We start from the raw sequence: 18,270 nt of genomic DNA on the forward strand, positions 1-18,270 counted from the left end.
ATTCACCGTTAAAAGAAATATTTGTCTTTTTTAAAACTTAATTCTTTGTAATAAATAAAAGAGTGTAACAATTACCCTCTTCATCTTCCATGAAACGATACAAGATAATCACGATCGTTACGTTGTCTCCGTTATTCGAACGAAGACAACCAAGAGGAAAAAGAAGAGCACGATAGAGGACCTTCAACATGTCAGAATGACGTTAGAAAGGTACAGAACAGGTGCGCTGAAGCGAGATGTGTATGGCGTAGAGGCGATGCCCGCATGGTTGAAACGTATATCCAACAAGTACCCGTTGGTCACGGCTGGCCGGTCGGGGTTCCGGACTGACTTCCGGACGAGTCTGCACCGCTACGGTTTCTTTTTAGCCAGGAACGCATGGTATCAGTTGTGTTCACGTACAGTTAGACGGTGTTACCTCGCAGCAAACGCCTCTTCTTCTGCTCCTTCGTGCATATCGCCGCGGATTCGTTCGTATACATTCCTTTAAATGACGTGACGGAAAAACGGAGAAGAAAGAACGATGGATTTCTCTAGACGGGTAAGTCTGCAGAGGAGCGTAACTATGTGAAACCAAAGACGCAAAACTAACCGGGATAAGGAAAAGAACAAAGTTAAACATTCATAAATAAATACATACGTTTTTAATTTTATCGTGTTTTATTATATTTTTTAGTCTTGCATTTTTTCAATTCTTTCATGTGAAATAATGTTTTATAATTCCATAAATTAGTAGCAGAATATTATTACATACCGTGTTACTGCTAAAAAAAAAAAAAGGGAACGAAGGAAAGAATTTTTTCTGCGCGATAAATTTGGCAAAACAGCGCCAATTTGAACAGCAACAAATTATGTTGTATCTTATTATCTGTTTTTTGATTTTGCATTTTTGCCAATTCTTTTACACGAAGTAATATTTTATAATTTTAGAAAGTAGTAGCAAAAATATCATTACATACCGTATTACTGCTAAAGCAAAAGCGTTTTTCCCGCACTATAAATCTGGTAAAACAGCGTCAACTTGTATAACAACAATTTTTACTTCCTCGCGAAGCGATCATTCGCGAGAGATTCGGCTATGTACAGGTTAGTGGGCGTGCGGCAAGTGCAGTCACCACTTCCTGCCGCAAATGATCGTCGCGGACGACGCTCGAATAACACGTGTACAGTGTACACACGTACCGTTCGTAACGTACGTGTGTGCGGGCGTGGACATGAATGAACGTGGAGATGCATCTGCATTATCTGCAAAGACAATAGCGTGGTTGTATACGTGCGAACGTTGCACTTTGCATCACCTACACCTATGTGCAAGTTAGAGCATTAACGGCAATCGGCGCACACCCGGAGGTAGCAGCATGTTACCTCATCGCTATTGAAATACATATATTGTAGCAAAACCAGGACAACGCACGATAGATATCTGTGGAAAGCATAGAAATAATTAACAAATCAGTCATAAAAAGTTATTCGTGTCGAAACGAATGTCTATGGATTTAGCTTAGTCCAGTGACAGTAACTCCAGTAACAGTAAGTCCAGAGATTATCGAAATAACGCGATCCTTTTTTCAGGAAGGTCCATAATTATCTATTGTTCGTTACCAATTAAGTATCAAATATGAATATTCCCCACATTCAAACTGTGCCACCGCGTCTAATTGGAAGTTATTTCTGCGGATACAGAAACAATATACATCCGCTTCTCTGTAACACTTATTCTTGCTTACATTCTGCTCCAGTAGAAACACCATCCGCCGTGAAAAGTACACGGCAATTAATTTTTGATAAAAATAATGATTATTTCGCCAGCTATATTTCTTTAGGCCGTTCAATTATGGCCGCAAACATAAACATAGAGAGAAACAGGCTTACATATAATAGTTGCGTGCACAAACATACATACACACGATTACGGATCACCTGCGATTAAGTCCTTCCGAGGACCTCACTCCCGTGAGTTCTCATACCCCAGTTTTCTGCCAGCAACCGTTCAGTGCGAGCACTGATCGCGTTTCTCCGTTGCGAAATACAGGCGCGCACACTCGTGTCGTGATTCCGAGTTCGAGATCAGAAACGATCAAGCAGGTGCTCGATCATTTTCAAATAGACAAGTAATTCATAAAGGATCGGACGGTCAGTGATCGATAAGAGCGCGAAAAATAAAATCGTGTTTGAAAACCAAGGAACAGTGGCAAATGTCAGAACTATTGGGAAAGATCGAAGAGCCGGTGTGTAATTAAAGATACAGTAGAAATAACGATTTCGATTGAGTGAAGGAAAGCGTGAGGAGAATATACGGGCCGGTATTATTATTACACTAACTTGGACTATGCAAAGTATAAAAGAAAACAGAATACAATGTCTCACGAAAGTATTTAAACATTCATGAGAATTTTTAATGAATATATTATATGTATTATAAATATCTTGCAACTTCTATATACATCTTCAGATTCGTTTCAAATTTTATCAATATAATCACGGTAGTTGTGTCTTGTTAAAGTGCTAATGAAATCCCATAATGTTTCGTATAACGCATATGATATATCCAAACAGAATTCCCACAAGTATTCAAATACTTTTGTGAGCTATTGTATGTCCCACACTACCAGGAGAAACGAAGGTCAATATAATTTTACCGCGAAAATGACTGAAATTGTAATTTCACGGATTCATTTACCATATCGCTTGTTTCTTATTTTTGCTCGATAACGCATATATGACCAATGACCACATCAATTCGATATCATGACCCATTATAAATCCATGAGATTAAAGTTCGCGATAACGTTATTACCGGACTATTTTGCACGTACAAAACAAGATTCATTTGCAAAATTTATTCAAATAACAAAAGATTGTTTTGTCATATGATAAAAGTTATTTATACAAAATTTACCTACTTAAAAAAGAGTACAGTTTCCTAAAAGTCAAATTTCAATTATGTGTCTCAGGACGACAGAACCTGCCGTTCCGATGATTCTAACGGTGAAATCTTTAAGAATGTTCCGAGGAACAGCAGTACGTTTCGCATTTGGAAAATCGAGGTACCGTAACAAAATAAAAATGCAACATAATTTATACTCCCCGTTATATTACGATATATGCACGCAGTTTAGATTATCACATAGTTTTAGTTAGCTACGCTGCTTTTCGAGAGTTTAAGAAGTACAAAGAGTGAAAGTGCGAAGTACTAAATTTTCCTTTAATGTTCGTGCAACAGGGTTTACGAGTTACAGCCGTTACAGGAAGTAATATGGGACATTTCCTCTCGGAGTTGGCATACATTATCTACGCGGTGTCACCGAAAGACGGTCCACTACCTTATCCTGGAATGCCGGTAATTCTTTCTCCTTTAAAAAATAAAGTTGTAACTTAATTAATTATGGAATTAAAAAATATTATGCACTTTTGAATGTTAAAATAAGTCTTCACTTACACCACTATGATTTTTGATTAATCATATGTAGACTTCGAATGCATTTCTGGAAAATTAAAAGATATCCTTTTTTAGTTATGTTTATAAAAATTTGAATTTATATAAACACTCACAGTTTGATCATATGCGTAAACTATATTATTTATATCGTTTAAACAGGTTAAGGAGATAAAATCGACTGCGATAGTTCGTGTAATTCATTTCTGGATTGGATCTGCGTGCGATTCAACAATCTCTGGGGCAGCAGCCCTTCGAGCGGCCGAATTAGATTCGCAAATATCTGCCACGATTCTATCAAGGGAGGCCCAAGGACGAGAAAGTCCTAGATTTTTAGCCTATTTCCGCCAACATCTTGTTATTGAAAATTTCCACTTTGAAACACCATCATGCAAATTGCACAGAGTAACTGGCGTAGCAATCCCTGTCTTGACGGAACTTGAAAAAGTTCATTGGGATCATTTCAGTTCACGGGATGTTATTCTTGTGGACGTTCTATCACAGTGCGTAGGAAATTGAATTGAATAATCATTAATCATGCTGTTATAATATGTTAATAATAATATAATGGTACATAGGGCTATCGTATTCCTTTGGTTGGGATCATCAGCAGATCCATTGCACAAACGACACGCTACCAGTATCTTGGAAGTGAGAAAAGAAAATAACAATGGTCGTATCATCATCATCGATGATGGTTATGAACAGACACTACCAGAGGGAGATAGACAACTGTTCGCCAGCATTTTAAACCCTTCCACAAGAGTGGTCAAGCCGGATCGCCTTTACCGAGTCAATATGCCAAGCCCAGTCAAACTGTATAGATGTAACGAACAATCCGGTAAATATAAGGTTGCTGAACTGAAATCTGGACCGATTCTCCGAGCTGATCTCACATCCGAAGCCGTTTACTTAATCGACCGTGGTGAGGCTGGTGTTTGGGCTTGGGTCGGACGTAATGTGAACGCCCGAGAAAAATTGGAAGCGATTCGTAACGCACGAGGATTTGTAAAAAAGAAGAATTATAGTAATGATGTATTAGTGGAAAGAGCGCTGGAAGCTTGTGAACCAACGGAAATGAAGGCTCTTATTAGAGGGTGGGAACCGGCGAAGACAAGACCGCTTACTCTACCACCGAATTTTGATCCCGACTATATGAATGAAAGACCTAAAATGGCTACTGGGTGCCAACTAGTTGACGATGGATCCGGTCAAAGAAGTCTTTGGAGAGTAACCCATAAAGAAGGAATGATTCAAGTGGATGACAAAGGAATATACTACGCAGAAGCTTGTTACGTAATGTGCTACAAATATGGACAAGGACGTAGGAGTAGAACAATCGTACGTTGAAAATGTAATTTCGATTGTTAAATTAACAATAACTATTACTAATTATTGTTAAATTTGAAATAATGTGACATCACAGATTTATTGTTGGGAAGGAGTCCATTCTATAAACGCGGATCGAGAAGCCGCTTTAGAAGCAGCTTGTCATTTGTCAGAAGATACCTCTGGCCAGTTAGTAAAAGCATCTCAAGGCAGAGAACCACCTCATTTGTTGCAGATTTACGATGGAAAATTGAAAATACTAGCTGGAAGGCATCGCGATTCTCGTAAGCAGTAGAATAAATTATTTATTATGTTTATTTAATTAAATTCTTAATGAGACGTTTGTTTCGTAGCTCCGGAAAAGTATCTCGTTAGAGTTTTCGGATCTACTCCATACACGTCGAAAGCAGTTGAACGGCCTTTGAGATCATCCAGCAGCCTCGATTCTAGTGGAGTTTTTATTCTATTTTCTAATTCACCTGTAGTATGGTGTGGTGGAAGAAGTACTGGTGACGCTAGACAAGCATCTAGACGACTTGCGCCCAGAAATGCACCTTTGATAACTGAAAATAATGAAGATGACGATTTTTGGAGAGAACTCGGAGGTTGACAAAAGATAATAAGAATTATAATATGAACTTAAAATTGGATCATAACAGTGAACTTTAAATTTAATCTTTAAGGTAAAGGTACTTACGGCACAGAAGTTATTGACGACGGAGAAGAACTTGAAAAACATCTATACCAATGTTTGACGGACAATGAAATGTTTGTTGGCGAAGAAGTTCTTGGATTTGGACAAAACAGTCTCCTTCCAGAAGCTATTTGGTTATTAGATGCAGGAAATGTGATATGGATCTGGATTGGAAAGTCTTCTATTCCTAAATCGTTGAAGGAGTGTGTACATGATGCAATGATATTTTTATTCACTCACCCAGCTGGTCGAGATCGAAACACAACGATTTCTATAATTAAACAGGGTATCGTAAATTATTTATTTTCGAAAAACAAAGATACCAGAAGACCTTGAAGTAAAATAATTTTATCATCTTTTTAGGAATGGAACCTTCAACGTTCATTGGATTATTCGATAATTGGAATTACAATTTACTGAGAGAATACAAATCGTTTGAAACATTTTGCACACTTCTGCAAGATAAAGAATTTCTACCGAAAATACAAACGTTATCGAAATCATTGAGTGACTTCGATAATTATGTAAAGTATCCTCTTTCTGTCTTAAAAGGTGATCCGGAAAATTTACCATCCGGTGTTGACGTTGTCCGTAAAGAAATGCATCTTACTTTCGATAATTTCATTGCGATTTTTAAAATGGAACCAGACGAATTTGTAAAACTTCCTGCTTGGAAAAGACAAAGACTAAAACAATCGGCGGGACTTTTTTAAAACATTGTGTTTTAATAATACTATCTTGTACCATAGTGATTACAGTACTAAAATAAAATAAAATCATGTTATATATTTATATTTTAATGTTTGGAATTAAATTTATTAATTGGAAAGAATATTGAATTTTATAAATTTAAGTGTTATGAGAGAGAGATTAAGGCTTTATTTATTACAAATTCATATATATATCCAAATGTAAAGTAAAACTGTTTGATACATTTTATGATGAAGTATCCATTGGCTCTGTATTAAGCCTATGCACAGTTTCCCCTTCAATGATTATAGGATGAACAGTTTTGTTAAGCACAGCGGTAGTACCACGTTTATATCGGTACGATATATTGCGCTGTCCTTTAACATTAGCAACATCATAAGGGCGCAAATAATCAACAGAACCTTTACGTATGACACATAAATCTACGTTAGAACCAGAAGCTAGATCATTAAATATACCAGCGCGAATGGCATCTGCAACCAATTCTTTAGCCTGCTCTTCCTACAAACATTTAAAAATGAAATATGTGATTGTACAAAATATAATAAAATAAGTAAAAATATTTAAATTCTTACTGTCATATCAGGTTTCCATCTACTTTCAAATACAGCCATTGCAGCTAATGACCCTGTACCCATACTAGTATAAATGTGACGATCTGAAGATCCATGAGGATGAATACAATATAAGTGTGGTCCATCCAAATCAACACCTCCTAATATCAAAGCCGCTCCAATATTTCCTTGATAACGGAACAATAATTGTTTAATCATAGCATTTGCAGTACAAACTGGCACTATGCGGTTAGTATTTAAACGATGTAACTCCAACTGACTGGATATCATTTGAGTTGTCATTTCAGTATCAGCAGCAGTTCCAGCACCACAACAACTTAAAAATAATTATTAAATTATTCTATTAATTATTCTTAAGTTAGAATATTAGTTAATATTACATTGCTTTGAAAAATTACTAATGAAATTAATTTTTTTTTAAATACTCACTATATATTTTCAGTAAGATAATGAATCTTACTACAATTTTTATCAGCAACTATGGTATTTTCTGTTGATCTTGTATCACCACCAAGAACCACTCCATCTTTATAAACAACACCAGCAATTGTTGTTCCTGTTTTAACAGCTTTAGGTGCTTGGAATCCTTTCTTTACCAAAAAATTGTTTCTGGAAAGAATATACACTCAAATAAATTCTACAGTTCTTTATGTATTTTATAAATTCATAAGAAAAGTTTATTAGAAAAAATCAATAATATTACAAAATGACACAGCAATATTAACTTGTAATAGGTTATGCAGCATAATACATTACTTTTCACTTTTATGATTGTTTGTACTGATATACATATAAAGATATTTTTAAGTTTGAAATAATTATTATTACCTTTGACAAAGATCAAAAGAAAATCCAGGAGCAGGAATTTCAGGCACAAGTACCGAAGACATGGTTCAAAAGTTCTAACTTCTAACTCTGTGAAAAGAGACGCAGTAATGAACGAAAAGCATTTCACAAATGTCACCATTTACCAGTAGATGGCAGCATTGTGTGGAATAACCACGAAAATAGTTAATTTTTAACTTATTTTCATCTTAAATAATGTATGAACCAACTTAACTTACCTTTTTCTTATATGCAAATGGACCAAAATAATAATAAATACAATTAAAAATATGTTATATTTATTAAAAGTAAAATGCTCAAGAAATAAAATTTGAAACAAAAATATGTATTGCTTGGTTTCAAAAATTTAAAAAAACCGCTGCGGTATACACTAAAAATCACATAAATTTCTCCTTTTACATCAATTTGTATACAATATATGAAACATTAAATGCGTTCATTGTGATATAAAAAAATAATATAAAACATGAAATAATTTATACATCTTATTCTAAAGTGGTTCTCTCAAATTATTAAAAAGATGCTATATACTTTTTAATATTTACAAAATGATATGAAATTTAATAAATTATGAAAATTTCTTTAAATAACATCTATAAACAAGTTATATCGTTAATGATTTCTGCCATCATATTCCTGTCTTGTAAAGCTGCATCTAACTCTTCTTGATCCCATTCCAAATTTATTTTTGTCAAACGAGCTGCTTTTTTTCTTGTTAACTTTAAAATACCTCTAGTCTCTATCAATGAACATAGACTATAAAATTCAGAACCGTCGACAGCATGAATATTTCGTTTCTTGCAAACTTTTTTGTACACTTCATGCAACTAAAATAGAATTATATTTATATACATTGAAATTTTTTATTAGATAGTTGTTTTTTTATTGTATACTTACTTTCCCCACTGTCACATCTTTATTTCGTCCTTTGTTTAGGATAAGTAACAAAGAACACAATAGTAATTTTTGTTGTAATGGAAATGTACTTTCCTCCTTTTCAATATTTTGAGATCCACCATAAATACCATTTAATACAGTGATGACTTCTTTTAGATCCACTGGTTGGTCCACTGCAGATTGTTGCTTTTTAGGTATATTTATTTCTGTAAAAAAGAATGAATTTATTTTATTCAGAAAATAGCAATATGTTTTTTCTTACTTTTATTTTGCCCTCATTCCATATAACACATACCATTATTATTGGTAGGTTGTAAAACTTGTGCTAATTTATGAGATTCAGCAAGTTCTATTACTCTTCTACTGATATCCAATGCTCTTCTAATATCACCAGAAATAGCAGCAACTTTTCCAGATAACATCTGTATTGCAGTTTTAGTAAACAAGTCAGACACATTTGCTTCACTTAATCTTTCAGATATTATATTACATATTTCTTGTTTTGTATATGGTGAAAAATGCATCAACTTTGGTTTCAATTCACATCTAGCTTGTAATCTAGGCAATATCCTATCTGTTAAATCTAAAGCATTAGCAATTCCAACTAAAATCAGTTTTGAATTGTGTATTGATGGCCATTCAAAAACAGAATATAAAACAGATTGCTTTTTACTTTCTAATTGATCTATTTCATCTAAAATTAATAGCAACATTTTATGATTAGAGCATAAATATTTTTCAATAACTCCTTTACTGTATTTTCCAGATTTTCGTTCAGCTAAAATGGGTGGTAATCCTAACTTCTGTATAATTTTTGCATAAATTGTAGCAGCAGATTTCATAGTTGTGCAATTAACATAAATTACTTTAAATTTTGATTTGAACTCAGTCTTTAACATAAGCTTTGAAAGACATGCAGTTTTTCCAGTTCCAGGTGGTCCTGATACATATAAGGATCCTGATGTTTCATTTTTTAAATGCTCTTCCATAAATTCTTGTAACTTTTGTAATTCATTTTCTCTACCAGGTAAGGTATCAGGTACTGAGCTATGCAAAGCTTTACGAGCATTGCGATATCTTTCTGTTCCAAATAATCTTTTAGGAGTCAGTTTTTCCTCCTTAGTTGGAGAAGATTCCAAATTTAATTTATCAAAAAGGGTAGAAGGTGTGGTTGGAGATGTTAATGGAAATGATTTATCTATTCTTCTCTGTTTTGGAGGTGTAGAACCATGATCTTCTAAAAAAGATATATAAAACCATTTGTATCATTCTATACAAAAAATATATATTCATTAAAAATGTATAAATTCATTTATTACACATACCATCAGATTCAGTTGAATTCTGCATACGTTGAGGAGTTTTTACACTTATAGCATTATCACTGACTTTGGTATTTTCTACATCTGAGTCTGAGTCTGATTCGCTACTACTTAAAGTAATAATCTTCTTCACAGACGGTGTATATTTATGAGAAGAATCTCTCGCAGTTGCATTACTAAAATCTTCTTTCATTACATTATTTTTAGTTCCATAAAATGAACATTTCTTTGTTACTTTGAATGGAATTGTCATTTGAACACCTGTCATTTTTTTATTAATTAAATTACACAATAAATAAATTAACATACACAATTTTCGCACACAAAAATTGTATTCTTTCCGTAGAAATAATATGTCTAATATAAACTGTTTGATATCTGTTTCCTATTTCTTTTTAACCTACAATTTTTTGAAAAAGCCAAAAAGTCACTCAACAATTTTCCCAAAGTTTGAATAAAATTACACATTCATTAATGTTATTTCAATTTACAAATTAAATGTTCTAATTAATTATATATACTTCTTTAATAAAACACATTCCAAGTACCTATGTACCGCGTTATAAGTGCTGTACTCCGAGATTTTCCGCGGGAAAAAGCTTCAAACGCGGGAAACTGAAGGCATGTAAAAAGGAAATGGAAGAATATCAATTCCCGCGTAAAAACAAACATCCGAAAAATATAAGATATTAATTTAAGATAGTACACAATAGAAAATATACAAATACAAATCAACACTAATAAATATGATATTACTTATATTATACAAATTGATATAAACGAATCGTTTTAATATAATGTGTATAAAATACGGGTACATAAAATTAATTAGCCCTCTAGGGGTAAATATAAGAACTAGAGAGACTAAAATTTCCAGGATCAGAACATCAGAAGAAGCGAGCTGTTCTCTTCCATATTGGCATTAAGACGTGCACGAAGTTGAAGCTCCGACTAACGCAATCGAGATATTCTAGACTAATCTAGAAATCTCATATTCAGAAAATGAGAGCGAAGGTAATATGATATTAATGTTTCTTGTTAATTTCAATATTTTTGATGATAAGTTTCTTATTACATATTTTTTGAATCCTAAAATATATATTTCTTCAATTGTTGCTGCACTGCATGGTTATTTGACATGTTTCCTAACATTCGAATCATAAAAGCCATAGGTTAAGTTATCAAAAAACATAAAAATACAAGAAAAGTAAATAGGAAATTTTCAATTTTCAGTGGCGAAAAAAGAGGATGCGCAGGCTAAAACGTAAAAGGAGGAAAATGCGTGCGAGGTCTAAATAAATTTTATATCTATAACCTCTGTAAGTATATAGCTACATATACCATAAGCGTATTATAATATATATTTAACATTTTTGTTATTATAAAAAGATATTAAAACAGTAATATATATTGATAAATATATATATAAAAGATTTATTCGAAAAGAAATTTAAGAAGCAATTTCCTAGACATTTGGTCATGTTTGTAATATATAAGTTCTATTTATAAAAATAATTTTATATGTACAAATCTTAACACAAGTTTTTAGAAAAAGACACTTATTAGCTTTATAAAATTTTTGTTTCAGCTGTAAGAGTAACATTATCAACCAGGTCAACTTAAAAAAATTGTATCGATTTCAACTTTCACAATTAACTTTTCTTATGCAGAGAGTTCATTTTATTACCATGCACGTGACTTGTACAATTTAATAAATTGATCGTTTAAATTACTTGGGACCTTGTTTTCTTAACCTTATCCTCCATAATATAAAATTAGAAAATATATACAATTATAATATGAGTTACTATTAAATTAGAAAATGTTCTACAATTATAATATGAGCTAATATAAAATTAGAAAATATGTTATACAATTATAATATGAGTTCATAGTGATAGCGATCAAATTGAATAACGCGTTTACGTTATTCGAATAAACTTAACCTTGCTTTATATGTGCAGAACAGCATGCGAACTGTACTAACAAGTCTATTACGAACAAAAATACAATTTTATAAATATAAATATTTAAAACCTCGTGCAAATAATGTAGTAACATATTCTCAATTAAGACAAATTACGATGTTTCCAAATAACAATCAAAAACAATTTAATAACGATGAAAATATTGAAAACGAATCACATAACCTAGTCGGTTCGCTTAGTACCACTCATAAAGTTTTTGAAGATGAAAATGCAGAAATTATTTTTGATGTTAGTGAAAAACAAGAAATGATTAATTTAGAAGATTTAAGAATTGAGGAAGAACCTCACGATCCTTATGAAGGAATAAATTTAAAACGTGAGTAATAATGAAACTTATTTATATACTATTATACAAACTTTTTGCTATTTAAGGATAATTATTAATAATGTTCTTTAATACAAGATATCAATACAATCATTTTTCAGGTGGCGTAAATGGTGTGTTTGAAATAGAAGATCTTATATCATTATTACAAAAAAGTAATGCCAAAAATATCTTTGTTACTTCTGTACCCTCTGAATTACAATATGTTGATTATGTAGTTATAGTAACAGGTAGATCAAAGAAGCATATGCAGTCACTTGCTAATTTTGTCCGGAAAGTGTATAAATTAAAAAAGGACAAAACAGATTTCTTGCCAAAAATTGAAGGAGAAGATTCAAAAGATTGGCTAGCTTTAGATTTAGGTAATTTCCTTATTGTGTTGGGACAGATTTACTATATCTTTATAATAATCAAATTACTATATATGCCTCTTGTTCTTAGGAAATATTGTATTGCATATTTTTTCAAGTTCTGCTAGATCATTATATGATTTAGAAACATTGTGGTCAGTTGGGCCTAATTATGACGATAAAAGTAGAAGTTCTACTGACAAAGACATTATGGAACAATATAATACGTTTTTATCTGATTTAGAACCAATTGAGAATAATGATGATGATAAAAAGAATGAAATGTATAGACAATAAATATAAAAGTTATCTAAATGATATATGTTATTTTTTATGCGCTAAGATATGATCCTTATTAAATAAATTCTATACAAAAAGTAAAATAAAATTCTAAAACATAATTCTCATGCAATAGTTCTTGAAAAGTATGTGTATACGCTACCAATCATCCTCCCTTCCCTCCCCACCCCTTCATTCCGCTCTTCGTGCTCTATTTATGCTTTCTGAAGCAATTCTCCATTTGCAATAAGCGTCCATATCTGAAGGCGCTTTATCGCAGATCAACAAAATGAAATCTTATCGAATTATCAGCTCTATTTCATACGCTGACTAATAATTACAATATAGACGCATTTGTGCGGATAAATTTTGTGTTGGTACATGTAATATTAAACCGCGTGTATCAACAGAACGCGATTAGAATAATAGTCTGTCCCACCTAACGGGTATCATCGGCATTTTTATATTATTTATAACATATAACATAAAAAATAATTTTTATAATAACAGAAAACATTACATCTGGTTCTTTAGTAAAAAATTTATGTAACTAAATCCATGGCAGAAAATATTCTTTCTCCCATATGAAAGTGCAATTAATTTTCAACAGTACTTATATAGGTAATGTATATACATTTTCAATTATTGTAAATCGTTTAATTGAAAAAATGTATCATTATTTGCACATTGTTAATTATCATGAACTTCAATTCGTATATTATATATATTCTTATATGATAAATTAAAAATAGTTTAAGGTATCTTTAATTTTATGGCTTGTTTTATCATACAATTCTTTATTTCAGATAATCATATGATTATTTTAAAGGAAGAAAAATATGAAAAGATAGAAAAATTTATCTAATCACAAAAAATGACAAACAATTTAGATTCAGTTTGTGAAAAAAAGTCCACCCGTTTCTTGCAAATTCCTTTAAAGTCAACTGAACAGATTTATTTAATTTTCTTAATTCCAACATTAATCAGCTGTTTTGTATATATAATTCATTTTTCTGCTGATTTAGTAGTTGCTATACAGCATTTCAAAGAAAATAACTTGGTATGGGGTTGTTGTACTATTTGTTTTATGTATGCACCAGCAATTGCATACTTTATGTTAACTGTTTCAAGACCAGATTGGTGGATGTCAAATGATGATAAATTAACAAAGGGAATGTTTTGTTGGTTCTGTCTTCAACTTTGTCAACTGATAGGTTTTGTTTTTTTTTCTCTTTATAGGTATTAATATTTTCTACTTAAAATAACTAGTCCCATTCATTTATATTAATATAGTATCTAATTATTTTTTAGGTATGCAGGTCTTATAGTACTATCTATTGAAGCTATTATTTTAAGTGGAAAAGAAAGAACTGAGACTTTAAACATAGCAGCTGCTCCTGCAGCTATAGAATTATATTTCTTTTTACAAGCATGGTTTCAAGCAGTTCCTCAAGCTCTCTTTCAAACACATTTACTCTTTCGTGAACCATCATTTCATCAGACTCATCAATCTGGTATTTTATTCTACGATTTGCAGTATAATTTAAATAAAGTTATAAATACCAAATTAAGATTATTTTTGTAGCAGTTGTAAAGGTGCTTTCTATTACTATATCCATTGTAATACTTGCCATTCAGACTACCTCATTTCAAAGATTTGAAAGTCAACGTATTAATGGTAGAAAACTACCATGGGCAATGTGGTTAAAGAAATATTGCATTCAGGTATCTTAATATTAAAAATTACATGGTTACCTACAACATGGGAAAATAATTTCTCCTTTTAAAGTATTTATTTAATTTATATAATTATAGGAACTTTGTGATTTTGAGGAAGGCACACCTTTAAAATTATCTGATAAAAAAGAAAATAACCCTATAGATAATTCCTTAGAACAACCAGAATCTGTAAAAGTTCAACACGAAGATAAGGAGCAATGTGATTCTCACATTTCTTTAGATCGTCAAGTGTCTGTGACACCTCCTTTACCACCTAAAAATGTATATATTACACCACCTCCAACTCCTTTACGTGGAATTACTACAGTTACACCTTTACCTATACCAGATGTACCAGCTCCACCAAGACCAGATTCAATATGTATAATTCCAAAAAATGCAGAATCTGAGCAATTATTTACTAAGGCAGTATCTATTGCAGAAAGAAAGAACAATACCATACAAGATTTAAAAGTTCCACAACGAAGATATTCGGCAAAAGGTTTAGAAGAAGATGATCCTGTAGGAAAATTTTTGAGTTTTTTATGGTGGTTCTTTTTCATTCTAGCACGTATACTTACTATTGCCATATTCTACGAATTTTACCCACTTTACTTATCCATTGTGCTTGGTATACATTATGGTATTATGTTAATATATCTTTTTTATTATACGCAATATTATGACATTATTACTTTTTTTCTTAATTTATGGCTAGGATTAGTGTACATAGTTAGTTTAATTGAATATAGAATTAAATTTAAGTATGCAGATAAGTGGGTATTGCCATATTATATTTTTGTATTAATGCAAAATACGTTTTTAACATTATCTTGGTATTTTTATGCAGATTGGGATGGGTTTTGGTATTCTTATATATTTTTGGTCATTCTTGGAAGTATGACACTATGCGTTTTATCAACTATAATTTATTGTGTTTTGCTTAAACCAAAGAAACGTAGGATATATACCAGCTGACAAATGGATAAAATTGTCTCATGGTAAACTATTCATTGAAAAGTGATTTCACAAATGCTTTAATTTTTATATATTACTTGAACATGAGGTTGTTTTATATTTATACAAATCATTTACAAAATAGATATAGTAGAAAACTATTATTAATGAATAGGACAATGGAGTAGCTGATGCAGTTAAAATTTATAGTTACAATGTTTAAATCTAAACTAAGAAACTGAGGACTGATATTGATAGTTACATAATGTAAAAAATGTATTTATCATACATTATTATAAATTAGGTAGCTATGTTTATGAAACATTCATAAGAAAATCCGTCTAAAAACATTTACATATAGTTACTAGATACAGCAGCATTTCTCCTTATCTACGAATTTTATATCTGTATAGTAATATTTACATTGCACATTTATATATAGAGATGCTTATATGAATACTTATAAGTGTTAAAATATGTATATCTCTTACTCTGTGTTTCTCTCATCTTTGAAGATGTATATTAAATTTAAATACTTATCATTTCATTACTATCTCTTTATTTTCACGATTTTAACTAAAAAATATTTGTGTAAAATATTTTTTACACATTATTTCATATTGACTGCCAAACCTTAGCAGAAAACCACTTTGAGATTATTAATATTAAAGTGGTGCGTATTAAGATAACATTAATAAAGAAATACTAATAAGTTTAATTTGATAAAAAATATATGCTCCCTTATACATCCATTCATTTATAATTATATTATCTACTTGCACACATTCCTTAATCTATAACATGTTTTTCCTATACATGTATATTAGAGTCTTTATGAAGATTTCCTAATTGTGCTTCAAATAAAATATCATTTAATAATTTTTCAGCTATAATTCTTTGGTCTAATTTCATACTTCTAAGTTTTGCTGCAATATTTCGTCCAATTGCATCAAACTCATCTTCCATTACAAATGAATTATTATGTGATATTTTTAAAAGATCAGAACATTCAGCTTCATCTATCTTACGTCTACGAATTACTGGACTTTCAGACCACTCATTAGACTGATCATAAGCTTCCTCACTTCCTGGTTGCCATACATCCTAAATAAATATAACTTTTTAAATTTCTGCAAAATTTTAATTTTAATTTTTTGTCATATAAGATTAAACTCATGAACAATGTGCTTACTGTTTTGTAACATTTCCTATATCCTCCTCTTGTTCTTATTATTTCTTGACATTTAGCTGCTGATAAATCAATATATATCATTGCAGGTTTTCTTTGATTAGCTTTAGATTTAATTTTATCAACCATAAAAGGATGTAATCTCTGTAGAACACTTAGATTAATGAATACAAAACAATTATATTAAAGTGCAAGAATTCTGAAAATAAATAAATCTTACTTTAATATGACTTAAAAAATTTCCAGTAGATCTCAAATTTCCATTTAAATGTCTTTGACATTGTACACATTGAACTGTTATATTACTGTCTTCTACTCTTATTACTGTGAAATATTCTCCATCGAGTATAGCTGGTATTCTAATTGGAGTAAGAGTCATGCTTTGTTGAATATTGGATTGTATATGTGAAATTTGATTAGGTTGATCTTGTTGATGTTGCACTTCTGAATCATGTTGTTGCTGATGTAAATTTGAATTTTCATGATTTTCTTGATTCTCTATTTCAGTTGTTTGAGAAGATGTCTGATCACTGACTGTTTCAGATATTTCTTGCTGTTGATTTGCAGGATCGATCATACATGTGTCAAAACTTTCAATCTTTGTTTCATACCTTTGCGTAGGAAATGTATCCATGATCTTACAATGCATGCAAAATTTATTCTAATAGAAGAGTACGTTAAATAAAAAGCTCAACAATTTATATAAATTGTACATGAATAACTCTTTAAATATCTGAAAAAAAAATAGAGGAACATGATTTTTACTAACAGTGAAGCAAAATACTATTATTTATCTTGCTTTCTTATTGAATTTCAGATAAGCTGTTAGATAAGAATGTTACATACATAACAAATCTAGATCAGATAATAGATGAGAGAATGTAATACATACAATCTCTAATGAAATTTCAATGTCTACCTACCACCAACCTTAAAAAATGTAGCTATATTGATATAATATGTAAATTTCTTGTTATGTACTACAAAATATCGTCGTAACAACGAAATATTCGTCGCATTTCTTGAAGAATTATAAATATATAGCTGTTTGAGTTAAATAAAGTGTGCTATCTTTGAAGCTATAGCAAGGCATGCATATGTGAAAGCAAGTGCATACTTGGCAGCACTGTGGTAAATAATGTTATCAATAAAATTTCATTAAAATTTATATAAATTTATATACGTGGATAATAAATACATGTTCTTTACTTGACTACTACTCTTTTACATAATATAATTCAAAACAAAAGAAGGAACATTACATATTTATAAGGTGCATACATTTATAAAAAAACAAGATCAAATATGTAAGATATAAATGATACAGATTAATATTATTTAATTGAAAAAGGTACTTTGTATAATTCAATGCTTAATTTAAAATAAAGAAATCTTTCAAGTTATTACTTAAGAGTAAAAATATAATTTCTTTTTTAAAAGAAATGAAGCTTATCTGTTTATATGTACATATTATTCTATGTATATTTATTTGTTAATAAATTCTGTATTTTAAATTACTAAATATACATTGTTACTTTAGTTACTATGTTGCGTATTTGTTTGGGGAATTTAGGCTTGGATTGTTGACCGTGGAGCACTAAAGCCATAGGGATATAAAGATAGAATGCGTGAGCAAACTGAAAAATAGCTAAA

The 18,270-nt window shown here is 30.9% G+C and overlaps 6 protein-coding genes and 1 long non-coding RNA gene across 12 annotated transcripts; 3 read left to right on the plus strand and 4 right to left on the minus strand.

Annotated features, from left to right (window-relative positions):
• The first annotated feature begins 403 nt into the window (after positions 1-403).
• On the plus strand, positions 404-6,172 carry LOC122572345 (villin-1). 3 transcript variants are annotated; one of them, XM_043737215.1, is made up of 9 exons: positions 404-541; positions 2,955-3,047; positions 3,224-3,340; positions 3,599-3,939; positions 4,015-4,777; positions 4,863-5,049; positions 5,119-5,370; positions 5,449-5,745; positions 5,823-6,172. In XM_043737215.1, exons 1-9 carry the CDS (start codon positions 524-526, stop codon positions 6,170-6,172), a joined length of 2,418 nt encoding a protein of 805 aa, XP_043593150.1. In that variant the 5' UTR covers positions 404-523. The 3 variants fall into 3 exon arrangements, with proteins under 3 accessions (XP_043593150.1, XP_043593151.1, XP_043593149.1); XM_043737214.1 differs by lacking the exon at positions 404-541 and adding an exon at positions 2,103-2,228; XM_043737216.1 differs by lacking the exon at positions 2,955-3,047 and having other exon boundaries at positions 413-541.
• LOC122572351 lies at positions 420-3,713 on the minus strand. 2 transcript variants are annotated; one of them, XR_006318438.1, is made up of 3 exons: positions 3,440-3,713; positions 960-3,353; positions 420-547 (listed from the first exon to the last, which is right to left on the minus strand). It is a non-coding gene; the product is annotated as an uncharacterized LOC122572351 (long non-coding RNA). The 2 variants fall into 2 exon arrangements; XR_006318437.1 differs by having other exon boundaries at positions 447-587.
• A 143-nt stretch (positions 6,173-6,315) lies between the features above and the next one.
• On the minus strand, positions 6,316-7,734 carry LOC122572348 (proteasome subunit beta type-7). Its single transcript, XM_043737221.1, has 4 exons — positions 7,574-7,734; positions 7,175-7,354; positions 6,746-7,061; positions 6,316-6,671 (listed from the first exon to the last, which is right to left on the minus strand). The coding sequence occupies exons 1-4, from the start codon at positions 7,633-7,635 to the stop codon at positions 6,396-6,398; spliced, it is 834 nt and encodes a 277-aa protein (XP_043593156.1). The 5' UTR covers positions 7,636-7,734; the 3' UTR covers positions 6,316-6,395.
• Positions 7,735-7,840: 106 nt separating this feature from the next.
• LOC122572346 (cell division control protein 6 homolog) lies at positions 7,841-10,530 on the minus strand. The gene is made up of 5 exons (XM_043737217.1): positions 10,359-10,530; positions 9,814-10,071; positions 8,784-9,725; positions 8,489-8,694; positions 7,841-8,418 (listed from the first exon to the last, which is right to left on the minus strand). Exons 1-5 carry the CDS (start codon positions 10,480-10,482, stop codon positions 8,185-8,187), a joined length of 1,764 nt encoding a protein of 587 aa, XP_043593152.1. The 5' UTR covers positions 10,483-10,530; the 3' UTR covers positions 7,841-8,184.
• A 152-nt stretch (positions 10,531-10,682) lies between these two features.
• Positions 10,683-12,788, plus strand: LOC122572349 (mitochondrial assembly of ribosomal large subunit protein 1). Its single transcript, XM_043737223.1, has 5 exons — positions 10,683-10,824; positions 11,044-11,129; positions 11,399-12,114; positions 12,225-12,485; positions 12,565-12,788. Exons 3-5 carry the CDS (start codon positions 11,781-11,783, stop codon positions 12,768-12,770), a joined length of 801 nt encoding a protein of 266 aa, XP_043593158.1. The 5' UTR covers positions 10,683-10,824; positions 11,044-11,129; positions 11,399-11,780; the 3' UTR covers positions 12,771-12,788.
• Positions 12,789-12,982: 194 nt separating this feature from the next.
• On the plus strand, positions 12,983-15,975 carry LOC122573057. Its single transcript, XM_043738973.1, has 5 exons — positions 12,983-13,373; positions 13,559-13,991; positions 14,064-14,266; positions 14,338-14,477; positions 14,568-15,975. The coding sequence occupies exons 2-5, from the start codon at positions 13,627-13,629 to the stop codon at positions 15,447-15,449; spliced, it is 1,590 nt and encodes a 529-aa protein (XP_043594908.1). The 5' UTR covers positions 12,983-13,373; positions 13,559-13,626; the 3' UTR covers positions 15,450-15,975.
• Positions 15,485-17,933, minus strand: LOC122573061. Of its 3 annotated transcripts, none has more exons than XM_043738986.1 (4): positions 17,548-17,933; positions 16,838-17,350; positions 16,621-16,761; positions 15,485-16,532 (listed from the first exon to the last, which is right to left on the minus strand). In XM_043738986.1, the coding sequence occupies exons 2-4, from the start codon at positions 17,264-17,266 to the stop codon at positions 16,239-16,241; spliced, it is 864 nt and encodes a 287-aa protein (XP_043594921.1). In that variant the 5' UTR covers positions 17,267-17,350; positions 17,548-17,933; the 3' UTR covers positions 15,485-16,238. The 3 variants fall into 3 exon arrangements, with proteins under 3 accessions (XP_043594921.1, XP_043594919.1, XP_043594920.1); XM_043738984.1 differs by having other exon boundaries at positions 17,541-17,933; XM_043738985.1 differs by having other exon boundaries at positions 17,464-17,933.
• Positions 17,934-18,270: the final 337 nt, after the last annotated feature.

Source organism: Bombus pyrosoma, linkage group LG11, assembly GCF_014825855.1.
Source record: "Bombus pyrosoma isolate SC7728 linkage group LG11, ASM1482585v1, whole genome shotgun sequence".
NCBI classification, from domain to species: Eukaryota; Metazoa; Arthropoda; class Insecta; order Hymenoptera; family Apidae; genus Bombus; species Bombus pyrosoma.

Excerpts from the sequence above, each read along its gene's own strand:
- LOC122572345 (XM_043737214.1), top strand. The coding sequence starts at position 2,196 with ATGTCAGAACTATTGGGAAAGATCGAAGAGCCG. Across the intron at positions 3,048-3,223 it reads TTCGCATTTGGAAAATCGAG|GGTTTACGAGTTACAGCCGT; the intron begins GTACCGTAACAA and ends TTCGTGCAACAG. Across the intron at positions 5,050-5,118 it reads TGGAAGGCATCGCGATTCTC|CTCCGGAAAAGTATCTCGTT; the intron begins GTAAGCAGTAGA and ends TTTGTTTCGTAG.
- LOC122572348 (XM_043737221.1), bottom strand. The coding sequence starts at position 7,635 with ATGTCTTCGGTACTTGTGCCTGAAATTCCTGCTCCTGGATTTTCTTTT. Across the intron at positions 7,062-7,174 it reads TATCTTACTGAAAATATATA|TTGTTGTGGTGCTGGAACTG; the intron begins GTGAGTATTTAA and ends ATTATTTTTAAG. Across the intron at positions 6,672-6,745 it reads GATGGAAACCTGATATGACA|GAAGAGCAGGCTAAAGAATT; the intron begins GTAAGAATTTAA and ends AAATGTTTGTAG.
- LOC122572346 (XM_043737217.1), bottom strand. The coding sequence starts at position 10,482 with ATGTTTGTTTTTACGCGGGAATTGATATTCTTCCATTTCCTTTTTACA. Across the intron at positions 9,726-9,813 it reads GAATTCAACTGAATCTGATG|AAGATCATGGTTCTACACCT; the intron begins GTATGTGTAATA and ends TATCTTTTTTAG. Across the intron at positions 8,419-8,488 it reads AAGATGTGACAGTGGGGAAA|TTGCATGAAGTGTACAAAAA; the intron begins GTAAGTATACAA and ends ATTCTATTTTAG.
- LOC122572349 (XM_043737223.1), top strand. The coding sequence starts at position 11,781 with ATGCGAACTGTACTAACAAGTCTATTACGAACAAAAATACAATTTTAT. Across the intron at positions 12,115-12,224 it reads TGAAGGAATAAATTTAAAAC|GTGGCGTAAATGGTGTGTTT; the intron begins GTGAGTAATAAT and ends ATCATTTTTCAG. Across the intron at positions 12,486-12,564 it reads TTGGCTAGCTTTAGATTTAG|GAAATATTGTATTGCATATT; the intron begins GTAATTTCCTTA and ends TCTTGTTCTTAG.
- LOC122573057 (XM_043738973.1), top strand. The coding sequence starts at position 13,627 with ATGACAAACAATTTAGATTCAGTTTGTGAAAAAAAGTCCACCCGTTTC. Across the intron at positions 14,267-14,337 it reads TCATCAGACTCATCAATCTG|CAGTTGTAAAGGTGCTTTCT; the intron begins GTATTTTATTCT and ends TTATTTTTGTAG. Across the intron at positions 14,478-14,567 it reads TAAAGAAATATTGCATTCAG|GAACTTTGTGATTTTGAGGA; the intron begins GTATCTTAATAT and ends ATATAATTATAG.
- LOC122573061 (XM_043738986.1), bottom strand. The coding sequence starts at position 17,266 with ATGCATTGTAAGATCATGGATACATTTCCTACGCAAAGGTATGAAACA. Across the intron at positions 16,762-16,837 it reads ATTTTTTAAGTCATATTAAA|AGATTACATCCTTTTATGGT; the intron begins GTAAGATTTATT and ends AGTGTTCTACAG. Across the intron at positions 16,533-16,620 it reads ATAGGAAATGTTACAAAACA|GATGTATGGCAACCAGGAAG; the intron begins GTAAGCACATTG and ends ATATTTATTTAG.